At 36.4% G+C, this 18871-nt stretch overlaps 1 protein-coding gene across 4 annotated transcripts in view; it reads left to right on the top strand.

Moving 5' to 3' along the window:
* Positions 1-17446, top strand: part of PCMT1 (protein-L-isoaspartate (D-aspartate) O-methyltransferase) — a 38629-nt gene extending 21183 nt beyond the window's left edge. The window contains exons 5-9 of one of the 4 annotated variants that reach the window (XR_004969024.1): positions 1261-1381; positions 3161-3246; positions 6708-6877; positions 15740-15820; positions 16313-17446. Coding sequence is in view for 2 of the 4 variants with exons in the window: in XM_036318464.1 (XP_036174357.1) it covers positions 1261-1381; positions 3161-3246; positions 6708-6877; positions 16313-16325 (390 nt within the window). In the remaining 2 variants the exon portion in view is untranslated. Of the gene's footprint in view, positions 1-1260; positions 1382-3160; positions 3247-6707; positions 6925-15739; positions 15821-16312 lie in introns of all 4 variants that reach the window. The other 3 variants (XR_004969026.1, XM_036318464.1, XM_036318465.1) reach the window with 3 other exon arrangements.
* Positions 17447-18871: the final 1425 nt, after the last annotated feature.

The raw sequence follows: 18871 nt of genomic DNA, 5'->3' as shown, positions 1-18871 counted from the left end.
TGGATCCATCTTGGACAAGAATCCATTTAACTTGCTAAATGTATAATCAGCAGACCACTAGCATGTAAGTTCCAGGGAGCTGGGAGTTTCGTCTGATTTTTCTCCTTGGCATGTCTTAAACATCCAGAACAGTGTCTTGTACATAATAAGGATTCAGATAGTTCAGTATTTTTAACTTGTTTTGTACAAGTTAAGCATCACCAGTGGGATGTAAGGGACTATTTTTTTTAAAGCTTAGAAATATTTAGTGAGAGATTTTCTATATTTGACATATTTATGGTTTCAGAGGAAAATTTATTTTTTAAAAATAATTAAATTTTTTTAGTTTTCTTTTTAACAATGAAGTAATTTAAGTTAATGATTTTTGCACATTTAGCACGTGCTAGTCAGTGTTCTAAATGCTTTTCTTGTATTCTCTTATTCAATCCTCACATCATTTATGAGGTATATAGCTTTTACTTCTCATTTTACAAAGCTGAGGAACCTGATTCATAGAATCACTTGCCAAGGTTATACACTTGTAAGTAATGAAACTTAGATGTGAACCCAGGTAGTCCGACAGCAGTCTTTATTATGTTAAAATTTTTTTACAATTAATGTTTATATTGGGGCCTTTTTATAATTTTTTATGTATTTTATACTTTCCACAAAATGGCAGTAGAATCAGGTATAAAAATCCCTATTAAAATTACTTAAATCTCTATAAAATGTCATGTAACATTTATATATATTTTAATATGTATATATTTTAATCCTCACAGGAGGATATGTTTATTGATTTTAGAGAGAGAGAAACATCAATCAGTTGCCTCCCATACTCACCCTGACAGGAGATCGAACCCACAACTTTTTCGGTGCATGGGACAACGCTCCAACCAACTGAGCCACCCAGCCAGAGCTGTACTTTTAATATTGAAAGTCACACTTCTAGATTTACTTCGAGTAAAAATGATTGCATTAGCTATTTAATATTGGCAGTGAAGTCCTCCATCATGGTGCTGGATTTAAAGATTATAAATTGAAGAATGATAGCATTTCTTTTTAGTATTATAATTAAAATTTATTCTAGCTTTTTAATTAGTGAAATATAATTAATTCGTGAGTTAGAGTTGAGAAGGTTGTAATAGCTAAATAATTTATAATAAATCGAATTGTCTTCATTTCTCATTGCACAATATAACTTTACATTAGGAAGCACTTTAATAACATTTAGAACGACAAATTTAGACCAGTGAGCTATTGAATTATTCTCATTTCCAGGTTGGAGCTAGTGGAAAAGTCGTAGGAATTGACCACATTAAAGAGTTAGTAGACGACTCAATAAATAATGTCAGAAAGGACGATCCAACACTTTTGTCTTCAGGGAGAGTGCAGCTGGTTGGTGAGTATCAGAAAACTTAAAAAATTTCCTCTCTGCAGAATTTGTATCTTCAGATGTTCCCAATGCAGCTAAATAATAGAGCTAATTACTGCATTTTTAAAACATTCACTTCAAAGTACTAAGTAAGAAAAACAGTTACTTAAAAATGTTATGCTAGTTCTTCCTTGACCATTGGTGACATGACTGTTAACTGTTTCAGAAAGTGTCATGTTGAGTTAGTTCTTTCTTCATTGCTTTTTAAGTAATGGCAAAGTAGCAAGTATTCATTATAAAAAAATGTAAACAGTGCAGAGATGTGTAAGATAAAAAAGGAAACCATTCCTTTTCCCTTTTAAGTTTTCTAGACATATAAATATATGTATGAGTAAATAGCACACACAGTTTTCTTTAACTCATACTATATGTATTGACCTATAGTTTACTTTTTTCCATTCAGCAATATACAATGGACATATTTCCATAGGAGCACATTTTGTATTGTGAAAAATAAAAAAACATTAAAAATGCATAAAGCATAAATGTGAAGCTTAATAAATATCTGTTTAATTGCCACACTAATCAAGAAATGGAACATTATTCGTACCTTGGATATCCTCAAGTTTCTTTTTTCCTCATCATAACTCCCTCCCTTCTCCCTAGTGGAAACCAATATTATTATTTCCATGCATTTGCTACCTAATTGTACATAAAAAAAAAAATGTTTCCTTTAATTTTGAACTTTAGACAAATGGAATCATGCAGTATACATTCTATGATGATTAACTTCTTTCATTCAGTATTTTGTGTGTAAGATTCACCCATCTTTCTGCATACAGTTCATTTTTATTACTGTGCAGCATTCCATTGTAAGAACATCACCAAAATTTGTTAATTCTGTAGATGTGTATTTTGGTTGTTTCTAACTTGGGGATATTCACAATGCTGCTGTGACCACATGTATACCTAAGTCCAGATTCATATATACATTATACAGTATGTAGGTGTGTTATTGTATGTTCACAGGGTTCCCTTAGATATTGCAAAACTGTTGTTGTTTTTTTAAGTGATTGAACTACTTTACATTCCCACCAGCAATGTATCAGGGTTCCTATTGTTCTACATCTCTATCAACACTTGGCATTATTAGATTTTTCTTTGTGCCTACTTAGTGAGTGTATAGGAGTATCTCTGTGATTTTAATTATGTATTTTACTATTAACCAGTGAGGTTGAACACTTTTTCATATGTTTGGGCATTTAAATTTCCTTTTTTGTGAACTGCCTGTTCAGATACTGAGTTGTTTATATTTTTCTTTGAGTTGTAGAACTTCTAGAGACTAGCTCTTTGTCTATTTATGCATATTATAAATCTCTTCTCCCACTATGTGGCATGCCTTTTCACTCTCATATTGGTACTTTTTTGATAAATAGAAATCTTAATTTTAATGTAGTTAGACTTAACAATTTTTTCCAGTGCTTCCTGTGTCCTGCTTAAGGCTACTCTGAAATCATGAAGACGTTCTTCTTCTTATTTTTCAAAAGCTTTGTTATTTTAGCTTTTCATACTTAGGTATTTGATCTTCCTGACATTGATTTTTGTGTATGTATGAGGTGTAGGGGTCCAAGTATATATTTTTTCCATATGCATATTCATTTGTCCAGCATCATTTCTTTAAAAAAACAAAAAACAAACAAAAGGAGTTGTTTGTTTAAAAACAAAACTATTCTTTCCTGCTGTAAAATCTTCACACTAAGTCGTTCTATCCAAACAGGTATTAAAAGCGTAATGTTTTTCTTTCAGTGGGGGATGGAAGAATGGGATATGCCGAAGAAGCCCCTTATGATGCTATTCACGTAGGCGCTGCAGCCCCCGTTGTGCCCCAGGCAGTGAGTTGTTTCTTTCTGTGTTTGTGTGCTTTATTCAACTAAAACTCTCAAAGATTTATAGATAAGAGACTTCTAGACATTAAGAACATAGACTTTTATGTCATGCATTTTAGTTACAGTTAGTAGGTAATACTTTTTCCACATGCAAATAGTTGTATAAATGACATCAAGGTTACTAAACCCTAGCTCATGTCTGTCTTTTGAAGCAGTATTTTATCCAGCAAAGAATGAGTACCAGTGGAATTGGGAAAATACCTTTGGAGTTCATGACCTGATAATCACTTGGCATTTATTAAATACCAGAATATGCAAGACTATTAGGTTCCTGGGAGAGACCAGGGATATTTGTCATATATTTTACCCTCACAAAGCTTATACCCTAGAAGAGATGTATCATACATGTAACAGGGAGATTAGTGATGTGATATTATCATTAGCATATGACATATATTGAATGAAAAATAAAATCCTGTAGGAGTTCAAGGTAGCAAAAAGAATTTGCAATGAGTGGTCAAGGAGACTTCATACAGGAATGGAACTTGAACAGATCTTCAGAATGGGAGAATTTGCATTGCTACAATGAGAGAGAAGGATATTGCAGTATTGTATATTACAGTATAATCAAGGAAATATTTAAGTACAAAATTGATTTTTCATTTTGTAAGATTCTGATAAACTTGTATCAGCCCTTAGTAATCCTAGGTTAAGTTCACTGAAATCTTGGGTTTCTATTACATAGGAGTTTTACATAGTTCTTGACTAGATAACAGGTCACATTGTCTTTTCGGCCGGGTCTCATACACTCTCCAACCTGGGAAAGGGGTTTTTTTTGTATATTTAGATCAGTTATGAGAAGCTGAAAGTTGGAGAATTTGTTCTAATCATTGACTTCTACTTACTGGCTAAATGACTTTGGGAAAATCATTTATTCTTTCTGGCTCTGTCATCTGTATTTTGGGTTTGTTTGTTTTTTTAAGACAAAACCAGTGGATTTTAAACACATTTTAATTGAAATAGTAACATGGTGTAGAAAAGTATACAAGTCAAAAAAAACCCAAACCTATAGAATAAAGAGGTAATATGCAAATTAACCCTCATGCTCTCACAAGATGGCTGCCTATGAGCAGGCCGGCAGGGGGGTTAGTGAGGGACGACGAAACGACTGAACAAGCAGGCTGCATGGGGCAACCTGGCTTGCAGGGGGGTTAGTGAGGGGTGACCAGGCCAGCAGGGGGCTTAGTGAGGGACGACCAAATGACTAAATAGCAGGCTGCATGGGACGATCAGGCTGGCAGAGGGGGAGAGTTGGGGGTGATCAGGCCGGCAGGGGGAGTGCAGTTGGGGGTGACCAGACTGGCAGGGGGGGGCAGTTGGGGGCGATTAGGCTGGCAGGGGGGAGCAGTTGGGGGCACCAGGCCAGCAGGAAGGGGGCAGTTAGGGGCGATCAGGCTGGCATGCAGAGGCAGTGAGGGGCCATCAGGCCGGCAAGGCGGGGAAGTTAGGGCGACCAGGCAGACAGACAGGTGAGCAATTAGGAGCCAGCGGTCCAGAATTGTGAGAGGGATGTCCGACTGTCAGTTTAGTCCCCCAAGGGGTCCGGGATTGGAAAGGGTGCAGGCTGGGCTGAGGAGGTCTTCCCCCCACATCCCCCCACCCCCGCACAAATTTCATGCACTGGGCCTCTAGTATGTCATAAATCAGCGGTTCTCAACCTGTGGGTCGTGACCCCTTTGGCGGTCGAATGACCCTTTCACAGGGGTCACCTCAGACCATCCTGCATATCAGATATTTACATTATGATTCATAACAGTAGCAACATTACAGTTATGAAGTAGCAACGAAAATAATTGTATGGTTGGATCACAACATGAGGAACTGTATTTAAAGGGCCAGAAGGTTGAGAACCACTGTCATAAATAAATAGCTCAAAGAATTTTCATATATGAACACACATGATCAGTAGCTTGTTTGTTTTTTTTAAAAAAAAAACAAACACATTTTTATTGATTTCAGAGAGGGAGAGAGGGAGAGAGAGAGAGAAACATCAGTGATGAGAGAGAACCATTGATCAGCTGCCTCCTTCATGCCCCCACTGGGGATCGAGCCCACAACCCAGGCATGTGCCCCCGACTGGAATTGAACCCGCGACCCTTCAGTCCGCAGGCGGACATTCTATCCACTGAGCCAAGCCAGCTAGGCAGTAGCTTGTTTTTTTAACTTAAAAAAGAATATCAGCTGCCTGGTACAAACAATTAAAATCTCAAATAGAAATAAATGTGTTTAAATGAAGGGGCTTGGGTACAGGACTCATGTTTTCTACTAAGACCCTGAGATGATCTCAAAGGACATTTCTAGCTTTAGTGCAATATGATTTTAAACACAGTAGCACTTGTAAGTATTAGAGGGATATTTTATATATGCCGAAGGGGCTTTCCAGTTTTAAGATAACAGAGTAAAGATGTCTATGCTCCTCTTTGATGTCACCCCAAAACAAGTAGAAAAACAAAACAGGAACATAAATTCTAGTTTAACTATCTAGGGGAGTATACTTGCAGTCCTGAACTCTGAAATGTGTGAAAATAGAAAGGAAATGGAGCAATAATTGACCCAGGAAGGTGGAGGAAGTGAAACCAAAGAGGCAGCAGAGGCTGTCAATGCAGAAGTAGTTTGCAGAAGCAGCTTAGAAATTGGAGGCAGCGGTACCTGGGAAATCAGAGAGGAGGCCTGGGTCTGAAAAGAGGGGCTTGAAATTCTTACAAGAAACAATTAGCCCCTAAGTCTTGAGTAAGAAAGTTTTCAGGAACTGAAGGACATGATTCTATAGTTTGAAAAGAACTGAGTGTCCAGTACAATTAACTTTTTAAAAGGAAAAAAGAACCATAATATCACTATGAAATTTCAGAATACTAAGTACAAAGAAAAGATTCTAAAAGTTTTTAGAAAAACAAAAAGGATAAATCTATTAGGGATTGGTAATCAGAAAGGCACCTGACTGCAGAATAGCAGCATTAGAATCAACAGGACAAGGGAACAGACCATCACAGTTCTAAACAGAAAATGATTTCTAACCTTGACTTCTGTACGCACACATATTGCCAAATATGTAAACTAAAGATAGTTTTAGACTTGCACATCTCAACCACTCTCTCTTAAATATTCCATGCACTATTTCACTGAATACTTCTGGAGGAGTTGCTTTAATTACATCAGAAAAAAAAGTGAGGAAGGAGAGAGGGAGTAGCAGAAACCAAAACTAGGAAGCCAGAGGATCTAGGAAGCTGGGCATCGTTTTCAGGAGAGAGGTGATGAGTAAGTGAGAATTGAGTGATAAGTTTAACAAAGTACATGTGTACCAAATAAAGTACATTTATACTTTCTGCCCATGGACACAAGGCTGTTCATAAAGATGAAAAAGATCTATAACTTCATATGTATGTGTTTTTTCTTTTTGTTTCTTTTAGCTAATAGACCAGTTAAAGCCTGGTGGAAGATTGATATTGCCGGTCGGTCCTGCGGGTGGAAATCAGATGCTTGAGCAGTACGACAAGCTGCAAGATGGCAGTGTCAAAATGAAACCTCTGATGGGAGTGATATACGTGCCTTTAACAGATAAAGAAAAGCAGTGGTCCAGGTGGAAGTGATTTTACCTTCTGCTCTTTCTTCTTCCACACATGCAAGGTGAAAGGGTGTGGATTTTAAGACATTAGCCTGCAAGAGCTGCTTTTTTGGTCATTACTTTTATGCTGCTCCATTTTAACATCAGAAATTCACTACATTAAAAATGTAGAAAAGTTGCATGGTCTGCCCTTTTTTTGGTTAAACTCACATCTTTGGGGAAGGGAGGGTGAGACTTGGTTGGCACAAAGGTGTTTTTTTAAACTGCAGTTTAGTGCTAAGGAGATTTCATCATCCGCCACTGTTTCTATATTTTCAAATCATTTGTATAGATGCTGTGTGGTCATGGAAGCAAAAGCTTCGCTTTGAAGAGAAGGGGCCATCATTTCCTGCCCCCTCCACTCTCTACTGTAACATTGTTGTAAAGAGAAAGAAGGGAAAAGATATTCTTGTCCCAGTTTTCCAAGGTGTCAGAATCCCAGAGGACATTCATCCTCTCAGCTTGACTTCTCTGCCAGTCAGTTTCCTAGGTGTCTGACAGCCGGTGCCTGTTTCATATTCAGCTGTTGTTTCAGAGCCACTATAACAAGTAGCTTATTGCCGTTCTAAATACAGGCCAGCCAGTTTTTAACCCACTTTAAGTTCCTGGGGAGGGAAGGGGAAGGGTTTCTGTCAACTCAAAACGAGTGCCCAGGTCTCACAAACCCCCCCAAAGGGCCAGCAGCATGCAGCATAGTCTCCAGCACAGCATGGCTCATTATGACGCCCATTTTGTTGTACCTCTCAGCATAATCGGAATATTTTGTTTGAAGCCAAGATTTCTTCTTCCCACTCCCTCCCATGGGGAGGAGTTCGGTCAGAAAGTAAAAGTGACTTAGCTAAGACCACTTGGAATTAAATGCCAAAATAAGAAAGGCTTTACAGTTTCCTTGTTTTAGAGTCTATTTTTATTTGACAGAGGTATTTATTTTAAGACCATTATTTTCTTAATAAGTAACATGGGATTGTTAAATCTAAGTATAATAGATTTCTCAATTTTGTTTTTGAATGAATGTTTAATTGCAAAAATGGTAATGAATGTAACTCAGTTTGTTTAAACTGAGTTTTACTTTTAACTAAATTCTGATTGGCCATTTCTGGGATATCTTACTAGGAATTGCATTTTATTCTTCACCTAATGTAGTTATAAAGTTGTTTTCTTTGAATTCTAACCTGGAGCACAGCCACTTCTTAAAAACAAACTAAAAAGCTATCAGTCTTGTCAGTAATAATCAGATGTAGTTTAACAACAAATTACAATCTTCCTTCACTTTTCTTTTAGTATAGTTATACCATTATATATTTGTTTGATTGTTATTGTATAAAGGGGGAAACATATCATTGAAATTCAATATTAAATAAGAGTTCAGATTTTTATTTATGTTTAAAGTTTTATATACAATAAATATTAGTATTGAGCATGCTATCTATAATTTAATGAAGGAAAAGGTATTTTGTTTTTCTAATTAGAGGTGGGTTTTTTTTATTTTACTGATTTCATAGAGGAAGGGAGAGAGGGAGACAGAGAAACATCAATGATGAGGGAAAATCATGGATTGACTGCCTCTTGCATGCCCCCACAGGGGATCAAGCCTGGAACCCCGGCATGTGCCCTGACCGGGAATTGAACAGTGACCTCCTGGATTTATGAACCACACTTGGCAGGCCAGAGGTGGAATTTTGTTGTTGTTAATCCTCACCTGAGGATATGTTTCCATTGGTTTTTAGAGCTGAAGGGAGGAGGAGAGACAGAGACTAACACCAAGAGAAATTTGTTTTGTTACTAAACACTTTTCAGTTTGAGGACCTTCTTATTATATTTATTCAGTAAGTATGTGTGTGCCCACTATGCCAGGCACTGTACTAGTTCAGGAATATACAGCTGTGACTTTGAAACTGACCATTCATAGTCATACGGGAGATCCAAAAAAAAAAACTACAACAAATCAAAAGACAAGACAGACAGGCCATTACTGGCATACCTTGTTTTATTGTGATTTGCTCTATTGTGCTTTGCAGATACTGTTATTTTACAAATTAAAGGTTTGTTGGCAACTTTGGGTTGAGCAAGTCTGTCGGTGCCATTTTTCCAACAGCATTTACTCATTTGTATGTCTGTGTTACATTTCAGTAATTCTTAAAATATTTCAGACTTTTTTTATTATTGCTATATTTGTGATGATCTGAGATTTTTTTTATCTGTGGTTTTTGATGTTGCTATTGTAATTGTTTTGGGTTGGCACGAGCCACACCCATATCAGATGGTTAACTTAATTGTTAATTGTTGTTTGTGTTCTGACTGCTCCACCAACCGGCTGTCTTCTCTCTCCCTCTCCTTGAGCCAATTAATAATCCTACAATGGCCTCTAAGTCAGTGGTTCTCAACCTTGGCTGCACATTAGAATCACCTGGGAATCTTTTTAAAATTCTGATTTCTGGGCCTCATCCTCTGGAAATTCTCTTTCTTTGTTATGAGGTGGGGCCACAACCTTAGTAACAAAGAAACAGAATTTCCTGAGGATGAGGCCCAGAAATCAGAATTTTAAAAAGATTCCCAGGTGATTCTAATGTGCAGCCAAGGTTGAGAACCACTGCTCTAAGTGTTCAAGTGAAAGGAAGAGTTGCATGTCTCTCACTTTAAATCAAAAGTTAGAAATGATTAAGTTTAATGAGGAAGGCATGTCAAAAGCTGAGACAGGTCGAAAGCTAGGTTTCTTGTGCCAAGTTGTGAATGCAAAAGAAAAGTCCTTGAAGGAAATTGAAAGTGCTACTCCTGTAAAACATGAGGGATAAGAAACAGCCTGTTGCTGATAGGGAGAAAGTTGTAGTGGTCTGTATGTAAAAGAACAGACCAGCCACAACATTCTCTTTAGCCAAAGCCTAATCCCTGGGAAGATTCTAAACCTTTTCAATTCTCTGAAGGCTGAGAGAGGTGAGGAAGCTGCAGAAGTTTGAAGCTAGTAGATAATTGGTTTACGGTGTTTAAGGAAAGAAGGTAATCTCCAGGTGGAGCAAGTGCTGATGTATATAGAAGCTGCAGCAAGTTATCCAGAAGCTCTAGTGCAGCCGTGGGCAAACTATGGCCCGCGGGCCGGATCCGGCCCGTTTGAAATGAATAAAACTAAAAAAAAAAAGACCGTACCCTTTTATGTAATGATGTTTACTTTGAATTTATATTAGTTCACACAAACACTCCATCCATGCTTTTGTTCCGGCCCTCCGGTCCAGTTTAAGAACCCATTGTGGCCCTCGAGTCAAAAAGTTTGCCCACCCCTGCTCTAGTGGGATAATTAATGAAGGTGGCTACATTGAACAATAGATTTTTTCCCCTAGCCGGGTTTGATCAGTGGTTAGAGCAGCAGCCCAGGGACCCAAGAATCCTGGGTTCAGTTCCCCATCAAGGGCACGTACCTCAGTTGCAGGCTCATTCCCCAGCCCCGGTCAGGGCGTGTGTGGAAGGCAACCAATCAATGTGTCTCTCTCACATCGATCTTTATACCTCTCTCTCTCTCCCTCTCTTCCTCCCTCCCTCTCTCCCTCCCTCCCACTCTCTCTAAACACACACACACACACACACACACACACACACACACACACACACACACACAGTAGATTTTCAATGTAGACTAAACAGCTATCCTTAGATTGAAAGAAGGTACTATCTAAGACTTTCATAGCTGGAGAGGAGAAATCAATGCCTAGCTTCAAAGGACAGGCTGCCACTCTTATTAGGGGCTAAAGCAGCTAGTGACTAAGCTGAAGCCAATGCTCATTTACTATTCAGACAATCCTGGGGCCCTTAAGAATTATACAAAATGTGCATGACAGCACACCTGTTTACAACATGGTTTACTGAATATTTTAAGCCCACTGTTGACCTGCTGCTCAGAAAAAAAAAAAAGATTCCTTTCAAAATATTACTGTTCATTGACAATGCCTCTGGTCACTCAAGAGCTCTGATGAACAAGATTAATACAGTTTTCATGCCTATTAACTTAAATTCATTCTATAGCACCTGGATTAAGTAGTAATTTTGACTTTCAAGTCTTATTATTTAAGAAATACATTGTGTAAGGCTATAGTTGACACAGTGATTCCTCTGTTGGATCTGGGCAAAGTTAATTAAAAACCTGAAAAGGATTTATCATTCTAGATGCCATTAAGAACATTCATGATTCATGGGAAGAGCTCAGAATGTCCACATAAACAGGAATTTGGAAGAAGTTGATTCCAACTCTCATGAATAACTCTGAGGGGTTCAAGGCTTCTATAGAGGAAGTAGCTCCAGATGAGGTGGAAATAGCAAGAGAACTAGTACTAGAAGTGGAGCCTGAAGATGTGACTAAATTACGCAATCTCATGGTAAAACTTTAATGGGTTAGGAGTTACTTCTTGTGGATGAGCTAAGAAAATAGTTTCTTGAGATGGAATCTCCTCCTGGTGAAGAGGCTGGGAAGATTGATGTAATAACAACAGGATTTAGAATATTACATAAACTTATTTGATGAAGTAGTACAGGGTGGAAGAGGATTGATTCCAGTTTTGAAAGAAGTTCTGTGGGTAAAATTCTATCAAATGGCATCACATGCTACAGAGAAATTGTTCGTGAAAGGAAGAATAGTTGATCTGGCAGACTTCATTGTTCTTATTATTCTAAGAAGTTGCCACAGAAACCCCAGCCTTCAACAACCCACCACCATGACCAGTCAGCAGCCATCAACATTGAGGCAAGATGCTACCTGCAAAAAGGTCATGACTCACTGATGGCTCAGTGATGGTTACCATTTATAAACAATAAGATATTTTTTTCCGGGGGCGGGGGGAGAGAGGAGAAGTAGAGGGGGAAGGAAAGGCACTGGCACGCTCCCTAGAGGGAGAGCACCAAGATATTTTAAATTAATTATGTACAGTGTTTTTTAGAAATAATGCTATTATTGTACACTTAAAAGACTACAATATAAACATAACTATTATATTCACTGGGAAAACAAAAAATTTGTGTAACTCACTTTATTGTGATGTTCGCTTTATTGCAGTTGTCTGAACCTGAACCTACAATATCTCTGAGGTACACCTACAGAGCAGTGATTTTTAACCTTTTTCATCTCATGGCACACATAAACTAATTACTCAAATTCTGCAGCACACCAAAAAATAGGTATCATTTTGATTCATTCACACTGGATGGCTATTGTATGTTGGCTGTTGTCATTTTTTAATTTGATAATCTAAGGGAAAGGAGGTCAGTGCCCCTGACTAAATAGTCAAGTATTTCATGTTTTAAAAATTTGTGTGGCACACCGGTTGAAAATCGTTGCTATATAGACTTTGATGCACATGCATTACTTTGGTGTCAGTAACAGTATTGAGGGTTTAGACTTTGTCTTGAGGGCAGTAGAGAGCAATTGAAGTACTGAAGCTAGGCAGTGATCAGAATTACATTTCAGAAAGATAACTAACTGGCTGTGATAGAGTAGATTGGAAAAGGACAAGACTAGAATCTGTAACAGAAGGTGGCTATAGCAAGTTATGGGTAAAATGATGGTAGTCTGAATTAAGGCATTAGCAGTAAGGATAGAATCTGGTTAAAAGGTTCCTTATAATTTTCTAAGTGCCCACCCGCATTTGCGAATTGTCGTCTAAAAAGCTCCTTAGTTTTTTTCCTGGCTAGATGATGTTTGTTCCTTCAGATTTTCTTTGGGATTAATTTAGCAACTCATCCTAGCACTTATGAACCTTTTCTTGTTTCTCACCAGCTTTCATCCTTCTCTAATGGAGGAATCCAGAGTTAGTTGCAGTGCTCTGAGAGCATGAGATCTAGCATTTGCTAAGGAGATGTGATAGAAACTATTTAGAAAAGCAGGGGATTAGTGGGCATGTCAAATTCCACTGCCAGATATGCCCTGGCTGATGTGGCTCGGTTGGTTGGGCATGGTCCCATACCCTGGAAGGTTGCCGGTTCAATTCCTGGTTAAGGCACATGCCTGGGTTGCAAGTTTGATCCCCAGCAGGGGGCATGCAAAAGGCAGCTGATCTATGTTCCACTCTCACATTGATATTTCACTCTCACTCTCTCAGAAGAAAAAAATCAATAAAACATATTTTTAAAAAGGATAATATTAAATGTTAGAATATATAATATTAAATGTTAGTAGCTTGGAGCTATTAACCTAATTATATATAATTATATATTTTAAAACAAAGTAATAAATGTACATAATTATTAACCTGATGAAATATTTAGCACATATATAGCCATTTTAAGAGACTCTCTAAAAATTTAGGACATGCTACTTTTTATTATAAATGAGTTATATATGTAAGTCAGACAAAGAAAGATATGATGATGTAGAATTTTGAACATTAGGAAAAATTAACTTGTAAGTTATACAGATTTGGGAGTATTAGTTGTGACAAAGTTATACAAGGATGGGCAAAAAATTTTTGGTTTTCCTTGGTGCAAAAATGTTAAAAATCGGGTCTTTAAACTTAATTTTTTTTCCCACTTCAGTGCTATACATTTCCTTCTATTTGTTTTTAACAATACTGTTACTGACACCAAAGTAATACATGTGCATCATAAAAAGAGAAATAAAGTACAAATAATAAAGTAAAATCACCCATAATCCCAGAACCCAGAGATAACCACTATAAGTATTTTGGTAATTTTTCTTACTCTTTTATCCATAACTCTATGTACATCTCTTTTGTATTCCTGAGCTCACTCAGCAGCATTATTTTGTAATCTTTTCATTTCATAAAATATCAACATTGTTTCATCATTAGAAATTTTTTTTGCAGTATGTTTTCTGTTTTTTTTGAGATATATTTGACCTACAGTCTGGTATGAGTTTTAAGTGTACAAAATAATACTTTGATATATATATTTATATTCTAAAGTAATTACCACAATAAGTTTAGTTTTATGGTTTCAGATCCTATATCCAAGTCTTTAATCCATTTTGAGTTTAATTTTTTGTGTGCATGGTGTGAGATACGGGTCCAGTTTCATTATTTTTCACGTGGCTGTCCAGTTTTCCCAGCATCATTTATTGAAGATACTGTTGTTTTTCCACTGTGTATTTTTGGCTTTTTAATTAATTGACCATATATGTGTGGGTTTATTTCTGATCTTTCTATTCTGTTCCACTGATCTATGTGTTTTTATGCTAATACCCTACTGTTGTGATAACTATAGCTTTGTAATATAGTTTAAAGTCAGGATGTGTTATATCTTCACCATGTTCTTCTTTCTAATATTATTGCTTTGGGGTTTGGGCGGGGGGGTTTATATAAAGTTTAGGAGTGTTTGTTTTATTTCTGTGAAAAATGCTGTTGGAATTATGATGGGGATTGCATTGAATCAGTAGATTGCTTTGGACAGTATGGACATTTAAACCTGATTAATTCTTCCAGTCTGTGAGCACAGAATATCTTTCCATTTATTTGTGTCTTCAATGTCTTATTAATGTCTTATAGTTTTCAGTGTATAGATCTTTTACCTCATTGGTTAAATTTATTCCTGGGTATTTTATTCTTTTTGATGCAATTGTAAATAGGATTGTTTCCTTAATTTCTCTTCTGATAGTTCATTATTAGTGTATAGAAATACAACTGATTTTTGTATATTGATTTTGTGTCTTGCAATTTATTGAATTAGTATATTCAAACTTTTTTTGGTGGAGGTTTTAGGGTTTTCTATATATAATATGTCATCTGCAGAAAGAGACAGTTTTATTTCTTCTTTTCCGATTTTGATGCCTTTTATTTCTTTTTCTTGCCTAATTGCTCTGGCTAGGATTTCCAGTACTATGTTGAATAAAAGTGGCAAGAGTGGGCATCCTTGTCTTGTTCCTGATCTTACAGGAAAAGCTTTCAGCTTTTCACCGTTGAGTATGATGTTAGCTGTGGGCTTGTCATATGTGGCCTTTATTATGTTGAGGTACGTTCCCTCTCTACCCAGTTTGTTGAGAGTTTTTATCCTTTTTCTTTAAAAAAAAATTTTTTTTTCTAAATGGAGAGGATATTTGGAAATGTACTATGTTATTGGGCAATAAAGATATTTATTTACAATATCCTTAATGCCTTGTAACAGGTAAATAAAATGTGGTTAATTATTTACAAAACAATAGTGGAATCTTCATATATAAAAAGCACAAGTTAATTTATGAATTGGGCACTTTGCAAGTACTCATAATTTAATGCTTGTATGATATTAAAAGCTACTCTATGAGAAATAAAGTACTTAAGTTATTTAGAAGAATATATTAAGTGGAACCAAAACTAATGATTTATTGTTTAAAAGGTAACCCAGTACTGTATGACAATGGTAGCTTATGGGAGAAGTAATTTTTAAAGTATTTTCTTGCACAATTTACCAAATTCAATAAAAAGAATATTATCTGATAATTCCTTAGTTCACCACTTATCTAGGAAATTTTAGCTCCTTATTTACCTTCCTTTTAAATTTAATACCTTTAAAAAAAAACTTTCCATTACAGAATAGTTGTACAAATAGTACAAAGAACTCCTGAATCTCTTCCTCCAGAGTTAACCAATTACTAACACTTTTCCACATGTGCTTTCTCACTCCTTCCCTCCCTGTATATCCATATATGTAATATTTTTTTCCTGAATCATTTGAGAGTATTGCAAACATCAAATTTCTTTACTTCTGAAGTACTGTTTTTGTCACTTAGAATACCCTGAGAGATGAAGCTTTTAGACTTTTCAGGTAGCTTTATTTTTTCACTTTTAACAGCTTTATTGAGGTATAATTTACATACCGTACCATTTATTTTAGATTGCATTTTTGTTCCTTCCTTCCTCTCACTGGCAGTTGCTGGTACAGTGCTACACCTGGCTGAGCGAATGGTTTCTTTTGGAGCTGATAAAGCTGCCTTATGAAATCAGCTGACAGGTATATTATACCTACAGATGATGCTTTTCCCCACAAAAGTTTGGGTTGATATTGACCCACTCAACAACTCCTAACATACTCTAAGCAAAAAGCTAAATTTTTGTCCAATTCTGTGACTATAACTGTAAAAATTTACTTGAACTCAAATACTCGTCATCATTTTACAATAGTATTAGCAAGATCCTAGATCTAAAACTAATTTCTCTGAATTTTTGGTCTTGAAAGCAGAAGGTTATCTTTAGAATTAAAAAGAAAAGAAATCAGGTACTTTAGGTTTCATACTTCATTCTTAATTTGCATGAGAGATGTTTGAAATGGCTGATTTCCATTTTTGCTTTGACTTGGGACCGTTTGCTCTTTTTATTTTAAAAATATATTGCTTGGGGATCAGTGTATTTTTACTGATTTAATAGTTGTATCTGAACTATTAGAAAGTCAAATTTTGCAGTATGTAACTCCTACTTACACATTTCTCTCTTTTTTCCCCCCCAGGGACGAACTGTAAAAGCAACATCAGCTTGACCAGTATATAATATTACAGTGGATTGCTCATCTCAGTTAAAGCTTTTGAAAACCACAGCATCACAGCTTGTTTTGGACTTTGTTACACTTTTTTTCAGCATGAAAATGTGTGGTTTTGTAGTGTTTCTAATTCTTCAAAGAGGCACAAAAGCCAAATTGGTAGAGAAAGGATGCAAAGTATACATTTTACTTTAAAATATTAAGCGAAGGCGTTCTGCAAAATGGGAAAGTTAGTTTTTTAATTGATTTGGAGGAGTGGTTTTTCTTTTCTTAGACACTTAATTCTGTTCCAATATTAATTTTTCAGACTGCGTTTGTGTATCAGATAACACCACCATTCACAAGTTAAAATTCTTTGTTTTTTTTTTAATGTCTGTGAGATGCTACTAAGAAAATAGAGGTGAGCTCCCTTTTTAAAGCTTTTGATGTGGTGTCATAGAATAGCATGTTGTAGATACAATCAGCTGCTTTGGTACCTTAAAACTAAGCAATTGTAAATATTAAAATTTAAGAAGGTGGAAAGTGATGTTCCTTAACACTCAGCAGTTCAGATTGGACATAACTGACATAGTTCTTCATTTCTTTCTTTAAAATTATATTAGACTTGTAGCTTAGTTTTATTTCGTTTCTAACTCGCTGCTGATAATGTATGAATTGAACATGCTGTGTAAGCTGTGTCTTAGTTACTGAACAGTTTATGCAGTGCTGCTTTGCCAAATAAAGTTAAAAGTAAAAGAGGCATTGGTGGTGTTTGAATGTAAAGAACAGCATGTCCACCAGATACAGAATGTTGACTAAGATCACAGAAAAGATTATTTCTCTGATGCTCCATCTTGTCAAATATGAGTGGCATTAATTCAGTTGTACATTTGCACAGTGAATGTGACTATGTTTCTTGAGAACAAGGACTACACCTCACTTCTTTTTCTTTGCTTAACACAGGGCTTGTCCTCTTGTAGATGTACAATAAATGCAGGATGAATGAGCAAGCGAATTGACTGACAGTCAGGGAAGGGCTGCGTTGAGGCTAAATTTACCAAAACCCATCTCTCACCTATAAGGGCTTTGTTAATATAATGACTATAAATGAATTTCAAAAAGTCAGTAGCACTTTGGAATCTTATTTAATGTTGTGGCTTTAGACCTTTTATAGTGGGATCTTGGTTTTTCTCAGGGTTCCAGAGCTCAAAGCAACATGAGCACTAGAGCTAGCAGAACTAGCACTCCCAGCAAAGCCCTTCCGATTGCTGTGCCCAAGTGCGTATGATTCTAGCAAGTGGATGCTGAGCGAGGATGCAAGGCACCTCTCCCCCACCTCTCAACGTCCTAAACATTTCTTCCTTAAAAATAGCTTTAAAAAATTATGCATGCATCTTCTCCCTAGTGTCTCTTTGGGGGCAAGATCTTAGACATAGGAAACTGGCATTCGTTGGTGGCCAAACCTTACGAGTTTCAGTTCTTCATTGGCTTGTTTGCTGCTGTTGGTATAGCTTCTGGACCTAGGCCATGAACCCTCATTTGACTCAGTGTCATTTGAGTTAGTTTCAAAGGTGAAGTCATGGAGAAAGATGAACAAATTCTGTTATTTGCTAGGTAGAACATATTTGATATTTGGATGACTTGAAACATGAAAATGCTTGTGGAAGGATGGAAGGGTAGCTGCAGTCTACTTGCACTGAGGATGGCGGGAAAGAATTTCAAGTTTTCAGAAAGGTTGTTTCTGTGGGCCTTTCCTCAGGAAAAGAGATGTGAAGCACACAGACATGTTTGAGAGGTAAATTGTGGACAACTTTCCCTTTAAAATTATTTTTAAACTGTCTTAGATGCAGAACTCTTTCAATCACATAATGAAAAGGTAAGTTGACTTTAAAAAGTCCTGTTCAGTCCATCTGGCAGTGTATTTTGAAGTTCTTGATTCTGCTTCTCTAATCCTTAATTTCCCTCTTTGTAAAATAGGGTTGGTATGATTAAACCCAGGTAAGATAGTACAGCTCAGTAAATATTGGCAACTTATGATTATATTAAAAAGTTGTTAAGGATTAAGAATCAAGTATAATTTATTAACAGACTCTTGTACATGGGACATCTTTTCTCATGTATTTCAACATTGTTGCAGTACTAAATTGTGTTTAATTTCTTCATGTATAAAAGATGTGCTGAAAGACATGCCTTGACAGTTTTTATTTTATTGGGTATGGCTGTAACTGACATCCTTCCTTAGAAAACAAAGGGCACAGCATCACGTAAAGAGTACAAACAACTTAAGTTCATTCACAGTCATTTCTCTAAACTGTCCTTGAGGAAAAATTTAAATCTTTGCTCAGTTCTAAACTCAATAAAATGCTTGACATTTTCAGGAAATAAAAGGAACTAATTTCCATTTTTCTAGAACTAACTTCCCATTCGTTAATGTTTTTGGTTATATCTCCAACCCAAATTAAGCTCTTTGCTAAAGGAACAACCTATCTCGGGTTCATTCTGAAAATGTGTCCTAGAATTTGAAAAGATTGGCCACTTACGGTAAAAAAA

This window comes from Myotis myotis, unplaced genomic scaffold (assembly GCF_014108235.1).
Source record: "Myotis myotis isolate mMyoMyo1 unplaced genomic scaffold, mMyoMyo1.p scaffold_m19_p_7, whole genome shotgun sequence".
In the NCBI taxonomy this organism is placed as follows: domain Eukaryota; kingdom Metazoa; phylum Chordata; class Mammalia; order Chiroptera; family Vespertilionidae; genus Myotis; species Myotis myotis.
Note: the sequence above shows the minus strand (reverse complement) of the source record. Positions and strands in the feature narration are given on the sequence as shown.